General features: G+C 43.6%; 1 protein-coding gene across 2 annotated transcripts in view; it reads right to left on the reverse strand.

Annotated features, from left to right (window-relative positions):
• Positions 1 to 21,317, reverse strand: part of Kdm2a (lysine demethylase 2A) — a 99,177-nt gene that overhangs the window by 18,424 nt on the left and 59,436 nt on the right. For both annotated transcript variants that reach the window (XM_090347284.1, XM_090347285.1), the window contains exons 11-14: positions 19,808 to 19,923; positions 15,750 to 15,876; positions 11,903 to 12,297; positions 667 to 750 (exon numbers count right to left, since the gene is read on the reverse strand). In XM_090347284.1, the coding sequence (XP_090203410.1) occupies positions 667 to 750; positions 11,903 to 12,297; positions 15,750 to 15,876; positions 19,808 to 19,923 (722 nt within the window). The remainder of the gene's footprint in view (positions 1 to 666; positions 751 to 11,902; positions 12,298 to 15,749; positions 15,877 to 19,807; positions 19,924 to 21,317) is intronic.

The raw sequence follows: 21,317 nt of genomic DNA on the forward strand, positions 1-21,317 counted from the left end.
TTCGATTCCTCGGTACCACATACATAGAAAAAAGCTGGAAGTGGTGCTGAGGCTCAAGTGGTAGAGCTCCAGCCTTGAGAAAGTCCAAGGACAGTGCTCAGGCCCTGAGCTCAAGCCCAGGACCGGCAAAAAAAAGAAAGAAAGAAAGAAAGACAGAGAGAGAGAGAGAGAGAGAGAGAGAGAGAGAGAGAGAGAGAGAGAGAGAGAGAGAGAGAGAGAGAGAGAGAGAGAGAAAAGTAAGTCACCTTCAGCCAGGTACAATGGCTCACGCTTATAATCCTACTCAGGAGACTGAGATCTGAGGATCATGGTTCAAGGTCAGCCTGGGCATTCAAGGTGAGACCCTTATCTCTAATTTACCATCAGAAAACCTGAAATGGTGCTGTGGCTCAAGTGGTAGGGAGCTAGCCTTGGGCTGAAGAACTCAGGAACAGCACCCAGTTCCAGAGAACAAGCCACACAACCAACCAAAAAAAAAGCCAACTGCTTTGACTTATGAGTCAGGACAGGAGTTATGATCTTCTGTTGGTTTGTACTAATGTACCAAAAGCTGTCTCTAGTTGTCCTCTCATGTACCACGAGCTGTTCTGTCTTTGTCCTTTTCTTCTGGGCATGGTAATGATATACTGGCTGTTTTGCCTGGAGATCAAGAGAGGTGTTTCTTACCTTATCCCTTTTTGGCCACTGCACTATAGGAACTCCAGTCAGGGCTAACTTGGGATCACTGTTGGCAAGCTCCTCCAGCAAAATCTATGGGTAGGACAAAAGAGAAAGAAAAAGCAGGACACAGTGAAAGTGAGCCTACCTCTTCCAACATCCCTATCAGCCCCAATCCTCTCAAGTGCCAAGGGAACAGCAGGCTCACAACTGTCTGAATTTTCTTCACAGATCCATTACAAAGCAAGTAAATCAAAGATGAAAGAAAAACTCAGGGGGTTGGGAGTATGGCTAGTGGTAACAAGCTCAAATAGCATGTACAAAGCCCTGGGTTTGATTCCCCAGAATCACATACACAGAAAAAGCCAGAAATGGTGCTATGGCTCAAGTGGCAGAACGCTAGTCTTGAGCAAAAAGTGCCCAAGGACAGTGCCCAGATCCTGAGTTCAAGTCCCAGGACTGATAAACAAAACAAAAAACAACAAAAGCAACAACAACAACAACAACAAAAACTGCAGGCTATTATAGTAAAATAAAGACTTCAATTTTTATCTGTGGAGTTTTTGTTTTCTGGTTGTTTTTTCCCCCCCCTTCCCCCTGGTTCTGGGCACTGTCCTCCAACTCCTTTTGCTCAAGGCTGCCACTCTACTACTTGAGTCACAGGACCACTTCTGGCTTTTTCTGTGAAATAATTTGAGATAAGAGTCTCAGGGACTTCCTTTGCCTGGGCTGGCTTTAAACCATGATCCTTAGATCTCAGCTCCCCGAGCACCCAAGATTACAGGCATGAGCCACCGATGCCCAACTAAGGTTTTCTGTTTTTGCTTTTTTTTTTTAAAGGGCAGTATTAAGAAATGAACTCAGGGCTTTGTTAGACAGACATTCTGTCACTTGAGCCACAGTTTCAGTCCCAAGACTTCAAACTTACCTTGGCTTCTAACACATTAAGTGCATGTTCCTATTAACACATCAAAGCAACTAGCTACTGTGACAAGTGATACTTCACTTTTCTATGCCAGCTACTGATTCTGTCTAAATTTTATAGATATAAGCAAAGGAGTATCTCAAGAAAACTAGCTTATAGGCCGGCAGCATCACTCATCTTGCCCAGTGACAGCACCACCAAAAATCTAAACAACAAAACAATCAAACCAAGAAAGATTGGCTAATACTGCACTATATTAATAAGACAATAGCAGAATCTCAATGTCTTTGATTCAACATTGTTCTAATGCTGATTACAGAAATAACTACACCCCCTCTTGTTCACACACACACACACACACACACACACACACACACACACACACATTCAGCTATTTGCCTTTAACAATTATGCAGGGACAATTTTAGGCACGAAAGTTCTTATGCCTTTTTTTGGGGGGGGGGGATCAGGGGGCTTGAGCTCTGGTCTGGGCACTGTCCTGAGCTCTTTAGCCTTGAGCCACAGCCCCACTTCCCGTTTTACTAGTGATTAATTGGAGATAAGAGTCTCTCAGCTTTGTATTGCCAGGGCTAGCAGGCTGGCTGGCTTTGAACTGAGATCCTTAGATCTCAGTCTCCTGAGTAGCTAGAATTACAGACGTGAGCCTCGGCGACAAGCTAAGAGTTCTTATGACTCTACTCAACTGATGACTTAGAAAATACTACAGTATGAAACTGCCATTTAACTGCCATTTATCTTCAACTTGGGACTTTTTTTTTTTAATGTCAATACTGGGTTTGAACTCAGGTCTCTGTATCAGCATTTTTGTTCAAGGTTGGCATTCTACTGCTTGAACCATAAACTCCAATTTTGGCTTTTTGGTAGTTAATTGGAGATAATAGTCTCAGACTTTTTTACGGGGTTGGCTTCAAACCACAAGCCTGACATATCAGTGTTCTGAGTAGCAAGAATTACAGGCAAGAACACTGCTTAACTGACTATATATTTTTTTAAAATTCTGTAATTTAAAATGTTCATCTACTCTTACTAAGTAGTTGTACAAGGACTTTCAATTCCAGGATTATTTTTATCTAAAGACCCTTTATCATCTTGAGAGGCTCCTTTACAACATCTTTTTCTGACAAACCTCCAGATGTTCCCATCTTCCCCCAAACCAATCCCATTTACAGCCGTTTTATTTACTTCAAGTTGCTATGGTATCCTACAGTGGAGCCTCCGGTTAGCAGCACCCAGCACGGGGTAAAAAGGCAGGGTGTGGTAGCATGTGAGACAACGCTATAGTCCAGGCTCCTAATTTCTCTTAAGTGAAAAATTCAGGTTCATTCAAAATGTGTGCCGAGCGCATAGTTCCCCTCCCCCACTTTGCACTGCGTGGAGTAGGACTCTGCCCATTTCCTCTGCTGGAGAGAACTGAGCTGTCCACAAACAGGGACTTTCCACTTTCAGCAAAACAGATTACACAGAAAGATCTGTGATTGTTTAAGAGAGCAGAAAAGGAACTTCACTGCTCACCAAAAGCTGTCTAATAATTCCACCTGCAAGACTTTTGCGAGGGGGTGTGGGGGAGAGGGGTAGGCGGAGAAACTGTGTTAGCAGTGGGGGGGGGGCAGCTGTTCACACATGCATGGCTCACTTACTGGGGTTATGTGTGGGAGTGGAGGGAAATGCAGATTTCCTTCCAAGCCTTATTTTACTGGGGCCATTCAACCAAGCACACACTGCTTTCATCAAAAAAGGCAGACTCCAGCTGAGGCCCTATGAGAAACCATATAAAGAAGCCACCAACCTTCACCAGGGGAGGTTTGGGATGGGGGAGCAGGGGTGGAGTGTGGAAACGCTGACGCCTAGTTTGGCTCCAGGCATTTGGGAGAACATTCAAACACAGGCCCACACCCCATAGAATACAGAAAGGGGAAGAGAACTGAGGGCATCAGGGCAGAAGGGGGAAGGATTCGCCAAAGCCAATCGACCCAAATCCAAAGAACATCCCACCAGTGAAGGAACAAGTGCAACGACAGCAGAGCAGCACAAGTAACACTAAGTCCTGGACTCACCTAACAGCAGTTCTACCACCTCTTTGCGGAAACAAAGTCCCTACAGTTACACACACCCCAAGCCAGAAAGGGTTTGCCAACCGCCCAACCGCCTGACCTTGTGTTCTCGTTGCTCTGGAGCTGCGGAGGCTGTTGGGTGAAGTTTCCCCAGCGTCTTTGTTTTGTTTTCTATGTAGGAAGTTGTACAGGAGTTGGGCTTTCTGCCTCTAGGTAAATCCTGATTTGTTTAAAAATCCTAGAATCTCCCAGAGCACCTAAGGCAGGGTAATCCGGTTCTAACCCGTCAGGGTACTGAAAGCAGCATGCAGTGCTCTGAGCTCCTTCTCAAGCCCTTCAGCTCAGCCGCGGCTTCCTGTGCCTGTGAACAATGCTGCTGCGTCACCCACATGCAGCTCCCAGAAATGCTTTGCAACGGAAGATGGCAGGAGGGGGAGCTGAGCTTGAGTGAGCCAGCCCGGCAGAGGGCCCAGCCGTTCTGCTGCAGCACCCGGAGGGGGCGTGTCCAGTGACTGCTCTCCTCCTCACCATTGGAGGAAGTGCTGCTGAGGGAGGGAGCTTTGCTACCCCTCCCAGGCTCCTTCCCTCCAACACCGCAATAGGAGAACCCACAGCCAGTCCCCAGAGGGCTCCCAGTAGCACTTAGAAGGCGCCAGCGGATGGGAAGGCTTTAACCCGTTGTGCCAGCTAAGCTTATGCATCCTAGCCCATATTTGTCCTTCTCTCGGCCCACACCCTACCCCTCAGGGTCAATTATTGTTGCAGCCCATTGAATAGTTGCGCCCCCTGCACTGTCAACACAGTTTCTCTGCTGCCCTCCCTTGCACATGAACATACATGAACTCTCTCTCTCCTCTCTCAGAAAACACCTCAGTTAGGTCTCTGAGGAGGAAGTAGGCAGTAGGCGGAGCTCTTTCTTTCTCTATTGCTTGCTTCACCTGCCCAGGATCCAGAATATATACGCTTCTGGAAAAACCTTCAGAAATAGCACGATTAGGGCCAATGCTAAGATAATCTACAACAGATGCCTGTTTCAATTCTAGCAGTAAAGATCCACTAGTATTCAAGATATGGCTACACAGCAATCTTTTTTTCTGTTTGAAGTCAAATACTGATGGTGCTGTCACCTGAGCCACACTTCCAAACTAGAGATGAAGTCTCAATAGATCTTGTGTCCAAGTTGGCCTCAAACTGAGACCCTCCAGAACTCAGTTCCCTGCCTGAGTAACAAGGATTACAGGCTTGTGTTACTGGTGCTTGACTACGCAGCAATCCTACTGCAATTCCATAATGACCAAGGAGGCTTTACCCTAGACAACGGTACCATGTCTGTCTCTAGATCAGGTAAAGGAAGCCACGGAATAAAATAAGCTTTCTCCCTACTCCAACAGACTCTGCCCATCAGAATGCCCTTCTTTCTCTTTTCCCCTCAATACGGTGGCTAGAACCCCCAAAGCTTTCTCATACTGTTTTGAAACATGGTCTCTTATTGTAACTCGAGCTGGTCTTAAATCCCACATCCTCCAGTTTCAGTCTCCAAGTGCAGCAATTATAAATGTGCCTGCTTCATTCTTGATTTTCATTCTATGAAGCATCCATGATTCGTGAAACACTTTAATACAACTGATAGCTATTTAACTGACATGAGTTGCCTATACTTCTATGGATGAGTGAAGCTGACAGAATACATGCATATTTGTTTTCTTTAGGCTACAGAAGAAAAGGAAGGTGTGCCTACAAGTCGTTATTCTTCAGAGATCTGCAATGTCCCACACATAAACATAGGAAAAACTGGGCAGAGTAGAAGCAGCAGCAGTTTCCATCCAAATTTATGTAACTGTTCACACTCTTACAAAAGTAACTTGGCTTCCCCCCGCCCCCAAGTCCTGAGGCTTGAACTCAGGGCCTGAGCACATCCTTGGGCATTCTTCAAGGCTAGTGCTCTACCACTTAAGAAGCCACAGTACCACTTCTGGCCTTTTCTGTGTATGTAGTGCTGAGGAATTGAACCCGGGTCTTCATGCATGCTAGGCAAGTACTCTACCACTAGGCCATGCTCTCTGCTCCTGTAACTTGGTTTTTCTTAAAATTATAGGCACTGCTTTGACATAAGCTTCCTGCTTTTACCACTGAGGCATCCCTCATGCCACAGTTGTTTTAGTGAATTTCTAAAACAGACTTAGTAGACTGAGATCTGGGGCATTGCTGCCAGAGACTGCATAAGAAACAAGGTCTCTCTGTCTTTCATAGTCTAGTTTCCAACCCCTAGAGCTCAAGGAATCTTGCTTTTTGGCCTCCCAAGTAGATGAAACTATAGATGAGTAATGTGTGCTACTAAATGTTAAGTATTATAGCAGTTTACCTGAGACATTTTGGTGTTTTTGGTTGAGATCTTCCTGGAAATAATTATGTAGTCACCCTAATCTTGAATCTCTCCTTTACACCTTAAGACTTAATGAATGATCTAGTGCAATTAGCTTACTTTGTTTAAAAAAAATCTTTCTTTCCTGGGTCCTGGGATTATGCCTCTAATCCTATCTACTCAGGAGACTGAGATGCTACTCAGCACTCTTAAGAACTGAGTACATTGGGTATGGTGGCTCATGTCTGTAATCCTAGCTACTTAGGAGGCTGAGATCTGAGGATCTCAGTTCAAAGCCAGCCAGGGCACAAAAGACCATGAGACTTGGGGCCAGGAGTTTGGCCTAGTGGTTACCTAGCATGCACAAAGACCCAGGTTCGATTCCTCGGTACCACACACGTAGAAAAAAGACAAAAGTGGTGCTGTGGCTCAAGTGGTTGAGCTCTAGCTTTGAGACAGTTTAGAACAGTGCTCAGGCCCTGAGCTCAAGCCCAGGACTGGCAAAAAAAAAAAAAAAAAAAAAAGACCATGAAATTCTTATCTCCAATTAATCACTAGAAAATGGGAAGTGGGGCTGTGGCTCCAGGGGTAGGGCGGTAGCCTTGAGCTGAAGAGCTCAGGAACAGTGTCCAGAGGCCCAGAGTGCAAGCCCCCCCCTGCCCTCCCCCAAAAAAAACTGCATATGAAGATTCAAAACCAGCCCAAGGATTCCAATTAACTAGCAAAAATGTGTGTCTAAAAGCGTGATTCAAAAACGCAAAGTGCCATCCATGAGCGAGCAAGCCAAGCAAGAGAACAAACAAGGCCTTGAGTTCAAATCACCAAAACAACTCCCTGAGCTCCCATTCTTGGTTAGTAAAAACTGCATGAAGTTTTATGTTTTATTTTTATTTTTGTTGGTTCTGGGGCTTGAACTCAGGGCCCAGTTGTTATCCCTGGGCTTTTTTGCTCATGGCTAGCATTATATCATTTGAGCTCCACTTCCTACTTTTGGGTGGATAATTGGAGATAAGAGTCTCAAGGAGGGTAGGGATGTGGGGGGAGGGAAATGGGGACCAAGACATGTGAAAGGGTATCAATGTATGTGAATTAATGCACCTTCTATCTGGCAAATATCATGTAACCCTTCTATTAATTACAATAAAAAATATATGAAAAAAAAAAAAAGAGTCTCAAGGACTTCCTTGCTTGGGATGGCTTCAAATCTCAATCCTCACATCTCAGCCACCTGAGGAGCTAGGACTTCAGATATGAACAACCACTGCTTGCTTAGTTTGCTTTCTAAAAGATGGCTTAATGGCCAAATATAGTGGCTCTAACCTACAATCCTAGCTACACAGGAGGCCTGCCAGGCAGAATAGTCCATGAGGCTCCATCTCTAAAACAATTAGCAAAATACAGAGCTGGGATGGGTAATTGGTAAAGCACCAGCTTAGAAAGCCTGAGGTCCTGAGTTCAAATCCCAATATCACTACCACACAGAAGAAAAGCCTAAAAAGAAGATTATTCAAGGTTTTCTTTCAGTTCTTCTTAGTATCAGATGAAAATTCTTGATGATGATGGTGATGACAATGGTGATGATTATTTTGCTGGTTCTGGAGCTGAACTCAGGGCCTGCCTGGACACTGTCCCCGAGCTCCTTTGCTCAAGGTTAGCACTCTACCACTTGAGCCACAGCACCACTTCTGGTCTTTTCTGTTTATGTATTACTAAGGAATTGAACCCAAGCTTCACTCGTCCTAGGCAATCACTCTATCACAAAGACACGGTTCCAACCTATTACTATTATTGGTCATGGGGCTTGAACTCTGGGCCTGGGCACTGTCCTAGGGCTTTCTCAAGGATAATGCTCTATCACTTGAGCCACAGCACCACTTGTATCCCCCCCTCCGGTATGGTACCTAGAAACTGAACCCAGGCTTTCACGCATGCTAGGCAAGCACTCTACCAATAGGCTATGCTCCCAGCTCCTGGATTATTTTTTTAGATACTTGCAACCACAATCCTCTTTGCTTACTTAAATCCCTTCATAATATTGGGATGGAGTATAGTTCAAATTTTTAGATCATAGTAACAAAATGCTAGGATCTTAGATAAGAGTAGCATAACAAACAGCTTTTTAATTTATAAATTGAGAATGATTATTTACATAAAATTATACTAAGCACTTTATGTTACCTACTGGGAACAGAGAAGACTAACACCATCTCCTTCCCTCAGAATGAACTCTAGATACTTTCAGAATATTTGCCTTGTGCCCTGTGTCATGCATAGCAGATGCAAATTCAGGTTCACCCCTTCTTAGCCCACTTACACACCTGCTCTACCAGAGGACTGTGAGGTCACAGAGTATGAGACCACTGTAACTCGTTACACTGAGGCTACCGATTACTGAGTACTTTAATAATATCATTAGGTTTCTGCCGTTTTGAGCTAGAGGCATGTGCTTGCCTAGCAAGTACAAGGCCCTGAGTTCAAACCTCAATACAGCGAAAAATTAAATAAATAAATGGTGCCTCCCACTTTTTTTCTTTTTTGTCAATCCTGGGGCCTGAACTCAGGGCCTAGGCACTGTCCTTGAGCTTCCTCAAGGCTAGAGCTCTACCACTTGAGCCATAGCACCACTTTGTCATTTCTGTTTATGTGGCACTGAGTAATCAAACCCAGGGCTTCATGCATGCTAGGCAAGTATTCTACCACTCCCAGTGCCACAATTTTTGACTGACAGACTTATTAGAATGGTGGCTCAAGTAGTAGAGCATTAGCTCTGATGTCAAGCCCCTGACCAACACACAACACACTAGCTCAGGGACAATGTCTAGGCCTTGAGCTCAAGCCCTAACACCTGAACAAAAAGGCAAAGAGAAGAAGACTGCTTCCCACCATCAGTACCATGTTTCAGGAGTTGAGATTATACCCTTCCTAGCCAGAATTTCATCTATGCTGAGTCATTATACAAGTAAGTCAACAACTTTTATTGCATTATTTTTGTTTAATCTCCTAATTCCATATTCTATGCTTTTTAAAATTGTAATGTAGAGGGGTTACAGTTTTATTTGCCCGATAGTAGGTGCATTACTTCTCACCCATGGATATCCCTTTTCATGTTTTTGTCTCCATTTCCCTCCCCTACCCCCTCCTATGCTTTTTTTTTCTTTTCCCCAACACTGTTAAAATGTAACATTTTAGATCTTCCAAGTCCTTCTTTCCCCTGCTTTTGGTATAATTCTTAAGACATTTCAATTGACTTTTGGTATCAGCAGGTATACAATTTCAAGGAGCAAGTGAGAATGCTCAGGACACACAGACCAGTGTTAAACTGGGGATTTTTTTGGCCAGTCCTGAGCTCAGGCTCCAGCTTGGACTCAGGGCCTGGGCACTGTCTCCAGGCTAGAGCTCTATCATTTGAATCACAGCACCACTTCTGGCTTTTTTTCTATGTATGTGGTATCTAAGAATGGAACCCTGGTCTTCGTGCATGCTAGGCCAGCATTCTACCACTAGGCCAAACTCCCCGCCCAAACTGCAGATATTTAATTCACTTTCCCCCATAGCACTATCTACTTTCATGGACGACTAATGGAGAGTCTCATTGCTTTTACAGCTTTCCTTTCACTTTCAAATAATCTGCTGTTTACCTTAAACTAAACAAAAACCATACAAGCTGTCATTCAAAATCTTCTTCCTCACCCCCACCAAAAGAAAAGAAACAACCAACGCCCTGGGGTTGGAGGTGTGTCTGTTGGCAGAGATCTAGAGGTGGTGGTGTGGGAGAAGAGAGAGAGCAAGAGTGAGAGAGAGAGCGCGAGCGCCTGTCCTAAGGCTTGAACTCAAGGCCTGGATGCTATCCCTGACCTTTTTTTTTGTTCAAGGGTAGTGCTCTACCACAGCTCTACTGCTTGTTTTTTGATGTTTATTAGAACTCAAGAGTCTCATGGAGTTTCCTGCCCAGGCTGGCTTTGAACCACAATCCTCCGATTCCAGCCTCCTAAGTAGGTAGGATTACAGATGTGAGCCATCAGTAGCCAGCCAGGTACCAAGTTTGAGTTCTGGTCTTGGACAAACAGCTACAACAAAAAAACCCAAATAAATTTTCACTATATCACTTTAAGCATTTTGTTTGTGTGTGTACATTGTGCTGGTTGATTGGAGATGACTCTCATAGACTTTGCTGCCCAGATTTGCTATGAAATAGATTTTTCTAGGCCTAAGCCTCGGGAGTAGAGAAGATTTCAGCCATGAGTCACAGGTGCCTGGCTTCAGGCTCATCTTTTAAGCCTCAGTCTAAACAATGCGCTTTTTTTTTTTTTTTTTTTTTTTTTGTGGGTCATGGGTCTTAAACTAGGCCTGGGTGCTATTCCTGAGCTCTTCAGCTCAAGACTATCACCCTACCCTTGAGCCAAGCCCCACTTCCCATTTTCTAGAGGTTAATTGAAGATATGAGTCTCTGGTTCTTTTGTGCCTGGGCTGGCCTTGAACCTTGATCCTCAGATCTCAGCCTCCTGAGTAGCTAAGATTACAGGTGTGAGTCACCACACCCGGCCCAAACAATGTGCTTTTTTATTTGCTTATATACTTATATATTTGTTTTATGTGTCAATCCGAGAGCTTGAACTTAGGGCCTAGGCATTATCCCTGAACTTTCGTGCTCAAGGCTAGTGTTCTACCACCTTGAGCCATAACACCATTTTGTGTGTGTGTGTGTGTGTGTGTGTGTGTGTGTGTGTGTGTGTGTGTGTGTGTGTGTGTGTGTGTGTGTGTGTGTGTGTGTGTGTCTTGTTTTGCCCATCCTGGAGCTTGAACTCTGGGGTCTAGGTATTGTGTGCAAGAGCTTCTTTTGTTCAAGGCAAACATTCTAACACTTGAGACCACAGAGCCACTTCCTGGCTTTTCTGTCTATTGGAAATAAGAGTCTCGTGGACTTGCCTGATGGACTTGCCTGCCAGGGCTAGCTTTGAATCACGATCCTCAGACCTCAGCTTCTTGAGTAGCTAGGATTACAGGCGTGATCCGCCACGCCAAGCACTGGACTTTATTTTTTTTATTGCAAGTCTTGGGCTTGAGCCCAGGGCCTGAGCACTGTCCTTGGACTTTCTCAAGGCTAGAGCTCTACCACTTGAGCCTCAGCACCACTTCCGGCTTTTTTCTATGTATGTGGTGCCGAGGAATTGAACCCGGATCTTCATGCATGCTAGGCAAGCACTTTAACCACTAGGCCAAACTCCCAGCCCCTGGACTTTATTTTTGTTTTATTGTGTATGTCAGCTCTGAAGCAGGAACTTAGGGCCTGGGTGCTGTCCTTGCTTAAGGCTGGCACTCTACCACTTGAGCCACAGGACCAGTTCTGGCTTTTCTGTGTATATGGTATTTTAAGGAATCGAACCCAGAGCTTCCTGCATGCTAAGAAAGCACTCTATCACTAGGCCACACTCCAGGATCTTTTTTTTTTTTTTTTTAAGTCCTCATTAAAGACACACTTTTTACTGTTTTCATATGTCACTCTAAGAAAACACTGAAGAGCATTAGAAAGCACATGCAAAAATTAACTTTTCACTGGGCGTGGTAGTTCACGTCTATAATTCTAGCTATTCAGGAGGCTAAGATGTGAAGATCACAGTTCAAAGCCAGCCCAGGCACAAAAAAAACTACGAAACTCTTATCTTCAATGAAGCACCAGAAAACTGGGAAGTGGTGCTTTGGCTCACGGGGTAGAGCTCAGAGACAGTGCCCAGGCCAAGAGTTCAAGTCCCACGACAAACAAAACTAAAAATAAATTAAATAAATCATAATTAACTTCTCTGTAGTTAAACCAAAGATTTAGGTTCTTATACTTTCTCCCACCAAATCCAAAAAATGATTACCCTCACAAAATTAATAGTTGCTTACCTTTACATCAGCGATGAGAGCATCCTCGTCTTCTATCCCTGTGGGGACACACTTCTTGTGCAGTGGAAGAGACTCCAACTTATCTACAAGGCAGCGAAGGCCTTCAAGCTCAAAATGGGTCAGATGCACTTGCCTGTCCTTTGGGGGACTACATTGGTGATCCCACACTTGGCCATTGTGGGAGCCCCGACCTGAGTCAGAGGAAGAGTCTCCGGACAATGGTCTCTTCAGACTTGGAAGACTTCGGCAGGTTTTGCCCAGTCCATCATAATCCAGGTTGATTCCATTTGGTACAGGGCTAGTGAGAACAGAGCGCTTACTGTTCAAACGTCGGGATTCTCGGTCCATTCCTTCCTCATCCCCATTTCCAGATTCTAATCCATTTAACTCCAAATCTACCAATATAAGACAAAAATGCAGTAAGAACATGCCAGCTGGCCATGTGATGAAAGAAATAGACAGTGTAAGAATGGTCTTGAAGCTGGGTGTGGTGGCTCACGCTTGCAATCCCAGCTATTCAGGAGGCTCTGATCTGAGGATCAAGGTTCAAAGCTAGGCCTGGCACTAAAGAACATTAACATCTAGAAAAAAAGATGGGACGTGGGGCTTGGCTCAAGGGTAGGGTGATAGCCTTGAGCTGAGCTCAGGGACAGGGCCCAGACCAGAGTTCAAGCCCCATGACTCCGTGTTCAACCCTCCCCTCCAAAAAAGAACGTCACACTAAAACATAGTTTCTTCTGCCAGGTATAGATGGTTTTACACCTATAACCCTAGCAACTCAAGGGGCTGAGATCAGAGGATCAAACTATTAAGCCAGTGTGAACACAAAAATGTGAGCACTGTCTCCAAAATAAACGGCAAATCTGAGCTGACTGGGCAGTGGTAGCTCATGTCTATTACCATATTTTGGAGGCTGAGATCTTAGGATCATGGTTCAAAGCCAGCACCAGCAGAATGGTTCATGAGATTTTTATATTCAACTAACCAGCAAAGGGCTAGAAATGGAATTATGGCTCAAATACTTGCCTTTAAGCAAATCAAACCAACCAAGCAAACCAACCCAAAAAACAAAAAAAACCCAAAACTAAGAGCAAGAAGCCTTGAGTTCAAGCCACAGTACTGGCACTGGATGGTGTGCATGCAGCCATGTGCTCATGTATGTGCACATGTTCACATACATAATATATGTATGCATATAATGAAAATAGGATCCTTTTAAAAATTATTATTATTTTGAGATGGTGTCATTATATATTCCACATTGGTGTGTATGTGTGTTCTGGGACTTGAATTCAGGGCAGGGCTGGGACTATTCCTTATCAATATAGTACTCTACCATTTGAACTGGAGCTCTATTTCAGGCTTTCTGGTGATTAAAATGGAGATAGGAGTCTCACAGACTTTCCTGCCCAGGGTGACTTAAAATTGTGATCCTCAAATCTCAGCATTCTATTAGGATTACAGGTATAAACCACTGGTCTAGCTAGACCTGAATTCTTTTTATTTATTTATTTTTGGACAGTCCTGGGGCTTGAACTCAAGGCCTGGGTGCTGTCCTTGGACACTTTTTGCTCAAACTACCACTCTGCCACTTGAGCCACAGCACCGTTTCCAGCTTTCTCTGTGTATGTGGTACCGAGGAACTGAATCCAGGGCTTCATGCATGCTAGGTAAGCACTCTACCACTACGCTACACACTCTCAGCCCCCTAATTCTTGATTCTTCTGCCTCTATCTCCCCACTGATAGAACTACAAAGGCCCAATATTTGTGCTTGTGCACATGCGTATTGGGTGGGGGGGGCGGGGGAGAGCTTGAACTCTAGACTTCAAGCTCCTGAGCAGCTTTTTTTCCTTGGTGTCACCTCCAGCTTTTGGCTGGTTGGTTATAAGAATCTCCTGCAATCGGCCGGGAGTTTGGCCTAGTGGTTACAGTGCTTGCCTAGCATGCATAAAGACCCGGGTTCGATTCCTCGGTACCACATACATAGAAAAAAGTCGGAAGTGGTGCTGAGGCTCAAGTGGTAGAGCTCTAGCCTTGAGAAAGTCCAAGGACAGTGCTCAGGCCCTGAGCTCAAGCCCAGGACTGGCAAAAAAAAAAAAAAAAAAAAAAATCTCCTGCAATTGTCTAATCCAGCTGGCTCCACACATTGACTGAGAAAGCCCAAGAACAGTGCTCAGACCTTGAGTTCAAGCCCCAGGACTGGAGTGGGGGGGGGGGGAAGTATAGCTATACTAGTTACAAGTTTAATTTGAGAATTATGACTTTATAATATTCTAAAGGAGTAAAATACAAAGTTCATACACTTAAAAAGTAATTTGGGGGCTGGAAATGTGACTTAATAGTAGAGTGCTTGCCTAGCATCCATGAAGCCCTGGGTTGAATTAGTACCACATAAACAGAAAAACAGAAAAAGCTATATGTGGCATTGTGGCTCAGGTAGTAGAGTGCTAGCCTTGAGCAATAAAAGCTCAGGTTCTGAATTCAAGTCCCAGACCTGGCCAAAAAAAAAAAAAAAAAAAGTAGTTTTGCACCACACTTGGAAATAGCAACACAGCTAATACAAGAACAACAAAATTATGGCAAGACAAAAAAATGACTTTTTTTTTTGCATGTGCTAGAGCTTGAACTCAGGGCCTACATGCTGTCTTGAGCTTTTCTGCCCAAGAACTAGAACTCTACCACTTGAGTCAGAGCTCTACTTCTAGGCTTTTAGTGGTTAACTGCAGATACGAATCTCAAAGACATTCTTTCCTGGGCTGGTTTCAAACTGTCAGATCTCAGCCTCTTGAGTAACCTGGATTACAGGTATGAATTACAGGAATACAACACAGATAAGTTTTTAATCTCAAAACTTAATGTTACCATTTGTACAATGAGGATAATTATACCTATAACTAATGAAATTTACAATGAGAATTTGATGTATATAAACTTTTTAGTATAGTGCCTGGGAGTTTTTTTTTTTTTTTTTTTTTGCCAGTCTTGGGCTTGAGCTCAGGGCCTGAGCACTGTCCTTGGACTTTCTCAAGGCTAGAGCTCTACCACTTGAGCCTCAGCACCACTTCCCGCTTTTTTCTATGTATGTGGTACCGAGGAATTGAACCCTGGTCTTCGTGCATGCTAGGCAAGCACTCTACCACTAGGCCAAACTCCCGGCCCCGTGGGAGAGTTATTTTGATGACACATTTTTAGTTTTTTATTGTGCCAAGGACTATTTTTTATGCAATAAAACATACTAGACAAGCTATTAGCTTTCTTATTTTTCCTTTCCTCCTTCTCTTCCCTCCCTTTCTTCCTTTGTACCAGTACTGGGGCTGGAACTCAGAGTGTCTATACTCAAAGCACTTTACTACTTCAACTACTGTATATACAGCTCCATTTCCAGCTTTTATTTTATTGTGCCAGCATTAATGCTAACCTCAGGACATGGGCACTGTCTCTGAGCTTTATTTTTCAACACTAGCATTCTACCACTTAAAACACAGCTCTATTTCTATATTTTTGGTAGTTGGAGATCAGAGTCTCATAGACTTTTGTGGCCCAGGCTGGCTTCGAACCAAGATTCTCAGATCTCAGCATCTTCAGCAGCTAGGATTACAGATGTGAGCCTCAGGCAGCATGGTGTATAAATTTCTTTAGGAGTTAAGTAGTAGCAACCCAGATAAAGATCAGATCCACAGTACTTCACATTTAGCCTGGGTTGGTATCTAGTGTTCAGTCCCAATGAATAAAACTGGCACTTCTAAGCAGATAAGTAAAACCCCAAAACATAACTACTAAGCAACTAACTCCTGAATATTCCTGGGTAAGGGATTCTTAAAAGTTCATGTAGGCAGAATACTTACCCATGCTGAGGGATTCTTTCTGAAACTCCTTAGTTAGGTGGGAGCGGTTGGTTATACAATACACATAGCGCTCCAACACATACCAACACATCTCATAGTAGAATGGATAGCGGAATTTATTTGGAACCTATACAGAAACAAAACAATGAAAAGAAACAAGGAAAATTATATTTTTTTCCTTTTGTATTGGTATTGAGACTTCAACTCAGGGCCTTGAGCTCTCATTCACCGTTCTTTTTTCTTTTTAGGTCTAAGACAAAGACAAACTCAGTACCTGTCATTTTTATTCACCGGCTAGCATTCTACCAACTGAGCCATGCCTCGGACCCCTCAATCAGTGTTCTTGTTCATGGATGGCATGCATGGGCCATTCCCCCAGCCTGGCATCTTTTAAAATTTATTTTTATTGTAAAGGTGCTGTACACAGGCCAGGTAACGAATGCATTTCCTTCTGAACAGTGTCACCTCTACCATCCAGTGTGGCATTTTGAGAGGGATGAAGTCTCACAGACATTTTTGCCTGGGTTGGCTTCAAACTGTGATCCTCCAAGTCTTAGCCTCCTGAATACATAGATTATAGGAATGAGCCATGGGCACCCAGTTGAACAGCCCCACTTCCCATTTTCTAGTGGCTAGTTGGAGATGAGAGTTTCATGGACTTCAGTATCTGGGCTGGCTTTAAACCGAGATCCTTACATCTCAGCCTCCTGAGTAGCTAGGATGACAGGCGTGAATTACCCCACCGGCCCATTTTTTTTGGTCAGTCATGAGGCTCGAACTCTGGGCCTGGAGCTTTCCCTGAGCTCTTCAGCTCAAGGGCAGAGCTCTGCCATTTGAGCCACAGTGCCACTTCCAGTTTTCTGGTAGTAATTACTTTCCTGCCCAGGCTGACTTTGAACCCTGATCCTCAGATCTCAGCCTCCAGAATAGCTAGGATTACAGGTGTGAGCCACCAGCTCCGGGTACAACAATTTTTAAGGAAAGAGAATAGGCAAATGGAATCCCTGAAATAAGGAACCTAGGAAAAATGCTTTTAAGCAGACATGCAAACTCATGTTGGCATCTGAAGCAAGACTTCATCTACTTAAGAAAATGCTCGGGCCGGGAGTTTGGCCTAGTGGTAGAGTGCTTGCCTAGCATGCACAAAGACCCAGATTCGATTCCTCAGTATCGCATACATAGAAAGAAGCTGGGAAGTGGTGCTGTGGCTCAAGTGGTAGAGCTCTAGCCTTGAGAAAGTCCAAGGACAGTGCTCAGGCCTTGAGCTCAAGCCCAGGACTGGCAAAAAAAAAAAAAAAGAGAGAGAGAGAGAGAGAATGCTGGTCTTGAAAAATAAAAGTAGAACTGGGCTCCGGAGCTCTCACCTGCTTGTAATCTTAGCTATTCAGGAGGCTGAGATCTGAGGATCACAGTTCAAAGCCAGTTCAGGCACTAAAGTCTGTGAGACTTATCACTAATTCACCACCAGAAAACTGGAAGTGGTGCTGTGGCTCAAGGGGTAGGGTAGTAGACTTGAGCTAAAGAGCTCAGGGAGATGTCTAGGCCCAAAGTTCAAGTCCCATGACCAACCCCCTCCCCCCCAAAAAAGCCAGGCCTGGTTGTTCACGCCTGTAATCCCAGCTACTCAGGAGGCTGGGATCTGAGGATCAAGGTTCAAAGCCAGCACAGGCACAAAAGGACCTGAGATTTATATCTCCAATTAACATCTAGAAAATGGGAAGTGGGGCTTGGCTCAAGGGTGGGGCAGTAGCCTCAAGTTGAGGAGCTCAGGGACAGCGCCCAGACTGAGTGCCCAGGTCCAGAGTTCAAGCCCCCAACAGACCCACCCAAAACAAACAAAACCAAATAAAACAGTCTTTCCCCCACTATCTATTCTCCATTTATCTTGCTTTGTATTTTGTAGTAAAGCAATACGGTATGCCACATGTTAATGTGATTTACTAGCTATACACATTCATGTGTGTGTATATGCACATACACACATATGTACATATGCATGAGTTCTTCCCATTCTCCCCCAAAAAAGTTTCAAAATTACTCTAGCTAAAGAATAATAGACATATGCCATAGATATGCCTTTAGATAAACAAGGAAAAGTCATAGCATGGATTAATCAATGAGGAAGACAATGTATTTTGCCACATTTGTTTAGAGATCATATTTCAGAAGCCAAATATTTCTAAGTTAGTTTGAAATATGTGACTCTCGAGCATGCTGCTGGCATTCTTTCACTATGTAGTAATAATTTCACTTGCCCCTTTCCAGAGCCCTAAACGGAAGACATCTTTCAAACCCTCACCAAGTCACAACATCACTGTGGAACAAGATCACCTTTTCACCAGAACACAGGACAGGCATGTATTTTTCATAATCTACCCCAACTTGAGTACTCAAGTCCCACAATCTCAATGTCATGTGCTTATAGTTTGAAGTCAAATAAATTTATTTCTGATAATGGAGGGATCCAGGTTTTTTGTTTACCCAAATTTATGCATGCATTTGTGTGCTTATTTTTGTTGGTTGTGAGGCTTGAATACAAGGCCTGGGTGCTGTCCCTGAAGTCTTCTACTCAAGGCTAGTGCTCCACCACTTTGAGCCACAGCTCCACTTCTGTTTTTTGAGTGATTCATTGAAGATAACTGTCTCACTTCTACCTAGGAACTGTGATTCTCATATCTCAGCCTATTGGGTAGCTAGGATTACAGGTGTGAGCCACCTTGCCTAGCTTATAAAGGTTATTTTTAAAACTGGGCTGTGGCTTAGTGATAGAATGCTAGACTAGCATGCATGAAGCTCTGGGTTCAATTCCTCAGTACCACATAAATAGAAAAAGCCAAATGTAGCACTGTGGCTCAAGTGCTAGTAGAGTGCTAGCCTTGAGCAAAAGAAGCTCAGGCCCTGAGTTCAAACCCTAGGACTGGCAAAAAACAAAAAACAGAAATAAAAATTGATTCCTGTTACTCCAATAGTAGAATCAATTTGGTGTGTAAATCAAAATAAATCGGTGACTTTCCAAAATAGACAACAATAAGGAATCAACTTTGACTACATGGCCAATGTGACTATATTTACAGTAAACAGATTAATACTCATCCCTTATAAAAACTGTGGATTCCCTGTTAGGCACAAGATTCTAGTAGTAGAGAAAAAAAAATAACTAATATTATCTAAAATGAAAATTGTACTACTTAAAAAAAAATTCAGTTTTAAGAACAGTGTTAGGAATACTTCCATGCCATTCTCTGAAATTTACCAACTACGAAGCTCCTTGCATTTGCTAACTTAATTTGTATTTACATATGTTGTTAATTTTAGCAAAAGTTGAATATTACAACATCCTAGCTACTTAGGAGGCCGAGAGCTGAGCATCGCAGCTGCAAGCCAGCCTGGGCAGAAAAGTCTATGAGACTCTTATCCAATCAAGCACCAGAAAACCGGAAGTGACACTGTGGATCAAAGTGGTAGAATGCTAGCCTTGAGTAAAAGAGCTCAGGAATTGCTCCAGACACTGAGTTCAAGCCCTATGGCTGACCCCCAACTGCCACCGTGCCCCCCACCTCGCAAAAAAAAAAAAAAAAAAAAAAAAAAAAAGATAGACTAGGGTTTTGACAAACTTTCATGAACTTCTTGTAACTACTTTTTATTTATCAAGGCAGGGCCCTGAAAAATAAAAAATAAATACTTAAGGTTGAAAGTATGGTGCAATAGTAGAATAGCAGCCTAGTAAGCACAGGCACTGAGTTCAAACCCCAGTGCCACTATAAGAGAGTACAGACAGAAGACGGGAGAGAAGGGGGGGAGAGAGAAGGAAGACAAAAGGGAAGGGGGAAGTAGAGGCAGGGAGAGGGAGAATAAGATAAAAGGGGAGAGAGGGCGGGGGAGAAGAAGAGACAGGGGTCAAGCTGGCTATGAAGCCTAAATTGTCCTAACGCTCAATCTTCCTTCCTCAGCTTTCCAGAATACTGAGATTATAGGTATTTCTTACCACGACCTTATCTTCTACTTCATAAAAATCAAGTAAAACCCTTCATATCCAATTGTTATGTGAAATTGCTTACCCGAGTCCGATCTTCAATGCTGTATATCTTTAATTGCATGGGGATGTTAAAGCTATGTAAAAAATTGCCTCCAAACACTAATGTATCTGTAGGAGTATACACAGCATGAATCCAGCCTAGAAGAAATGGAAGGGAAACAGGAGCTGAAATCACACATTGAAGAAAGCTTTTTTCTTTTTGCCTAAGACTAGGTCTTAAACTCAGTATCTGATGCTTTCACTCACTAGCTGCTGCTCTACTACTTGAGCCATGCCCCCAACCTCTAAACAATGCCTTTTCAAAGTAACAGCACAATGCTCTCAGATAATTTACTTTTTTTGGGGGGGGGGGATATTTATTTATTTATTTTAAGAGACAGGGACTCATTATAAACTCAGATTGGTCTCAGGCTCTTGAGGGCTGGCTGGGATTTCAGGCACATATACAAACATGTTCAGTTGAGATTACATTCTTCACTCTAAGTCTGTTCCTAAATGACTGGTCAAGTTACATAGTCTCTCAAGGTCTCCAATTTCTCTTTATAAGAGACTAGGAGTGTGGTCTAGTGGTAGAGTACCTGCCTAGCAAGCATCTAGCCCTGGGTTCGAGTCCTCGATAGCACATTCACAGAAAAAGCTGGAAGTAGCTGGCTCAAGTGCATTAGCCTTGAGAAAGTTCAAGGACAGTACCCAGGTCTTGAGTTCAAGCCCCTGTCCAGTATCCCCAGGGAGAGTAGGGAGGGGAGTCAGGATCAATTTATGTCATATGTCTGTTGACAAAACACATGTAAGAAACTCTTTTTTGGTGACAAAGTTTTGCTCTCTCACTCAAGCTGGTGATGCATTTGTGCACTCAAGTCATCCTCCCAGAAGTTGGGATATACCACCATTCTCAGTATAATGAACTTTGTGTTTATGGGTGCCTAAACCCAGAGCCTTGTGCATGCAAAGAAGTGGCAAGTGCTCTAACTCAGCTATTCTCACCTCCCTGCTGCCTAGGAAATTGTGTGTGTGTGTGTGTGTGTGTGTGTGTGTGTGTGTGTGTGTGTGTGTGTGTGTGTGTGTGTGTGTGTGTGTGTGTGTGTGTGTGTGTGTGTGTGTAGGGCAGTACTGGGGTTTGAACTATGAGCTCATGCTTTCTAGGAGGTACTCTACCACTTGAACCATTCTGCCAGTCCTGCTACAAGAAACGTTTCAAAAATATTGCTACCAGTTCTTGGCGTATCAACTATGGACTGGTATAGTTAAGGTTCTCAAAGAGGATGGTGACTCGAAAATCTATATTCTTTATAAGCACTTACTTTGGAACTAGTGATTGTCAAAGATAATGTCCTTCATCACTTTAGCTCACAGTCATTGCTAGAACAGCAGACAGTTCTCCAGCAGAGGTAGGTGCATAGCCTACAAATCAGCTTAGGCTAATGTCTCAACTACTTAGGGTAATGTCAGGTCCCCAAACATTCTTAGTTTATAAGTCTCCCAAAGACACAGAACGGATCAAATTTACTAGCTCTTATTTGCTGGTGACCCAG

Source organism: Megascapheus bottae, chromosome 16 (assembly GCF_031878675.1).
Source record: "Megascapheus bottae isolate mThoBot1 chromosome 16, mThoBot2.hap1, whole genome shotgun sequence".
NCBI classification, from domain to species: domain Eukaryota; kingdom Metazoa; phylum Chordata; class Mammalia; order Rodentia; family Geomyidae; genus Megascapheus; species Megascapheus bottae.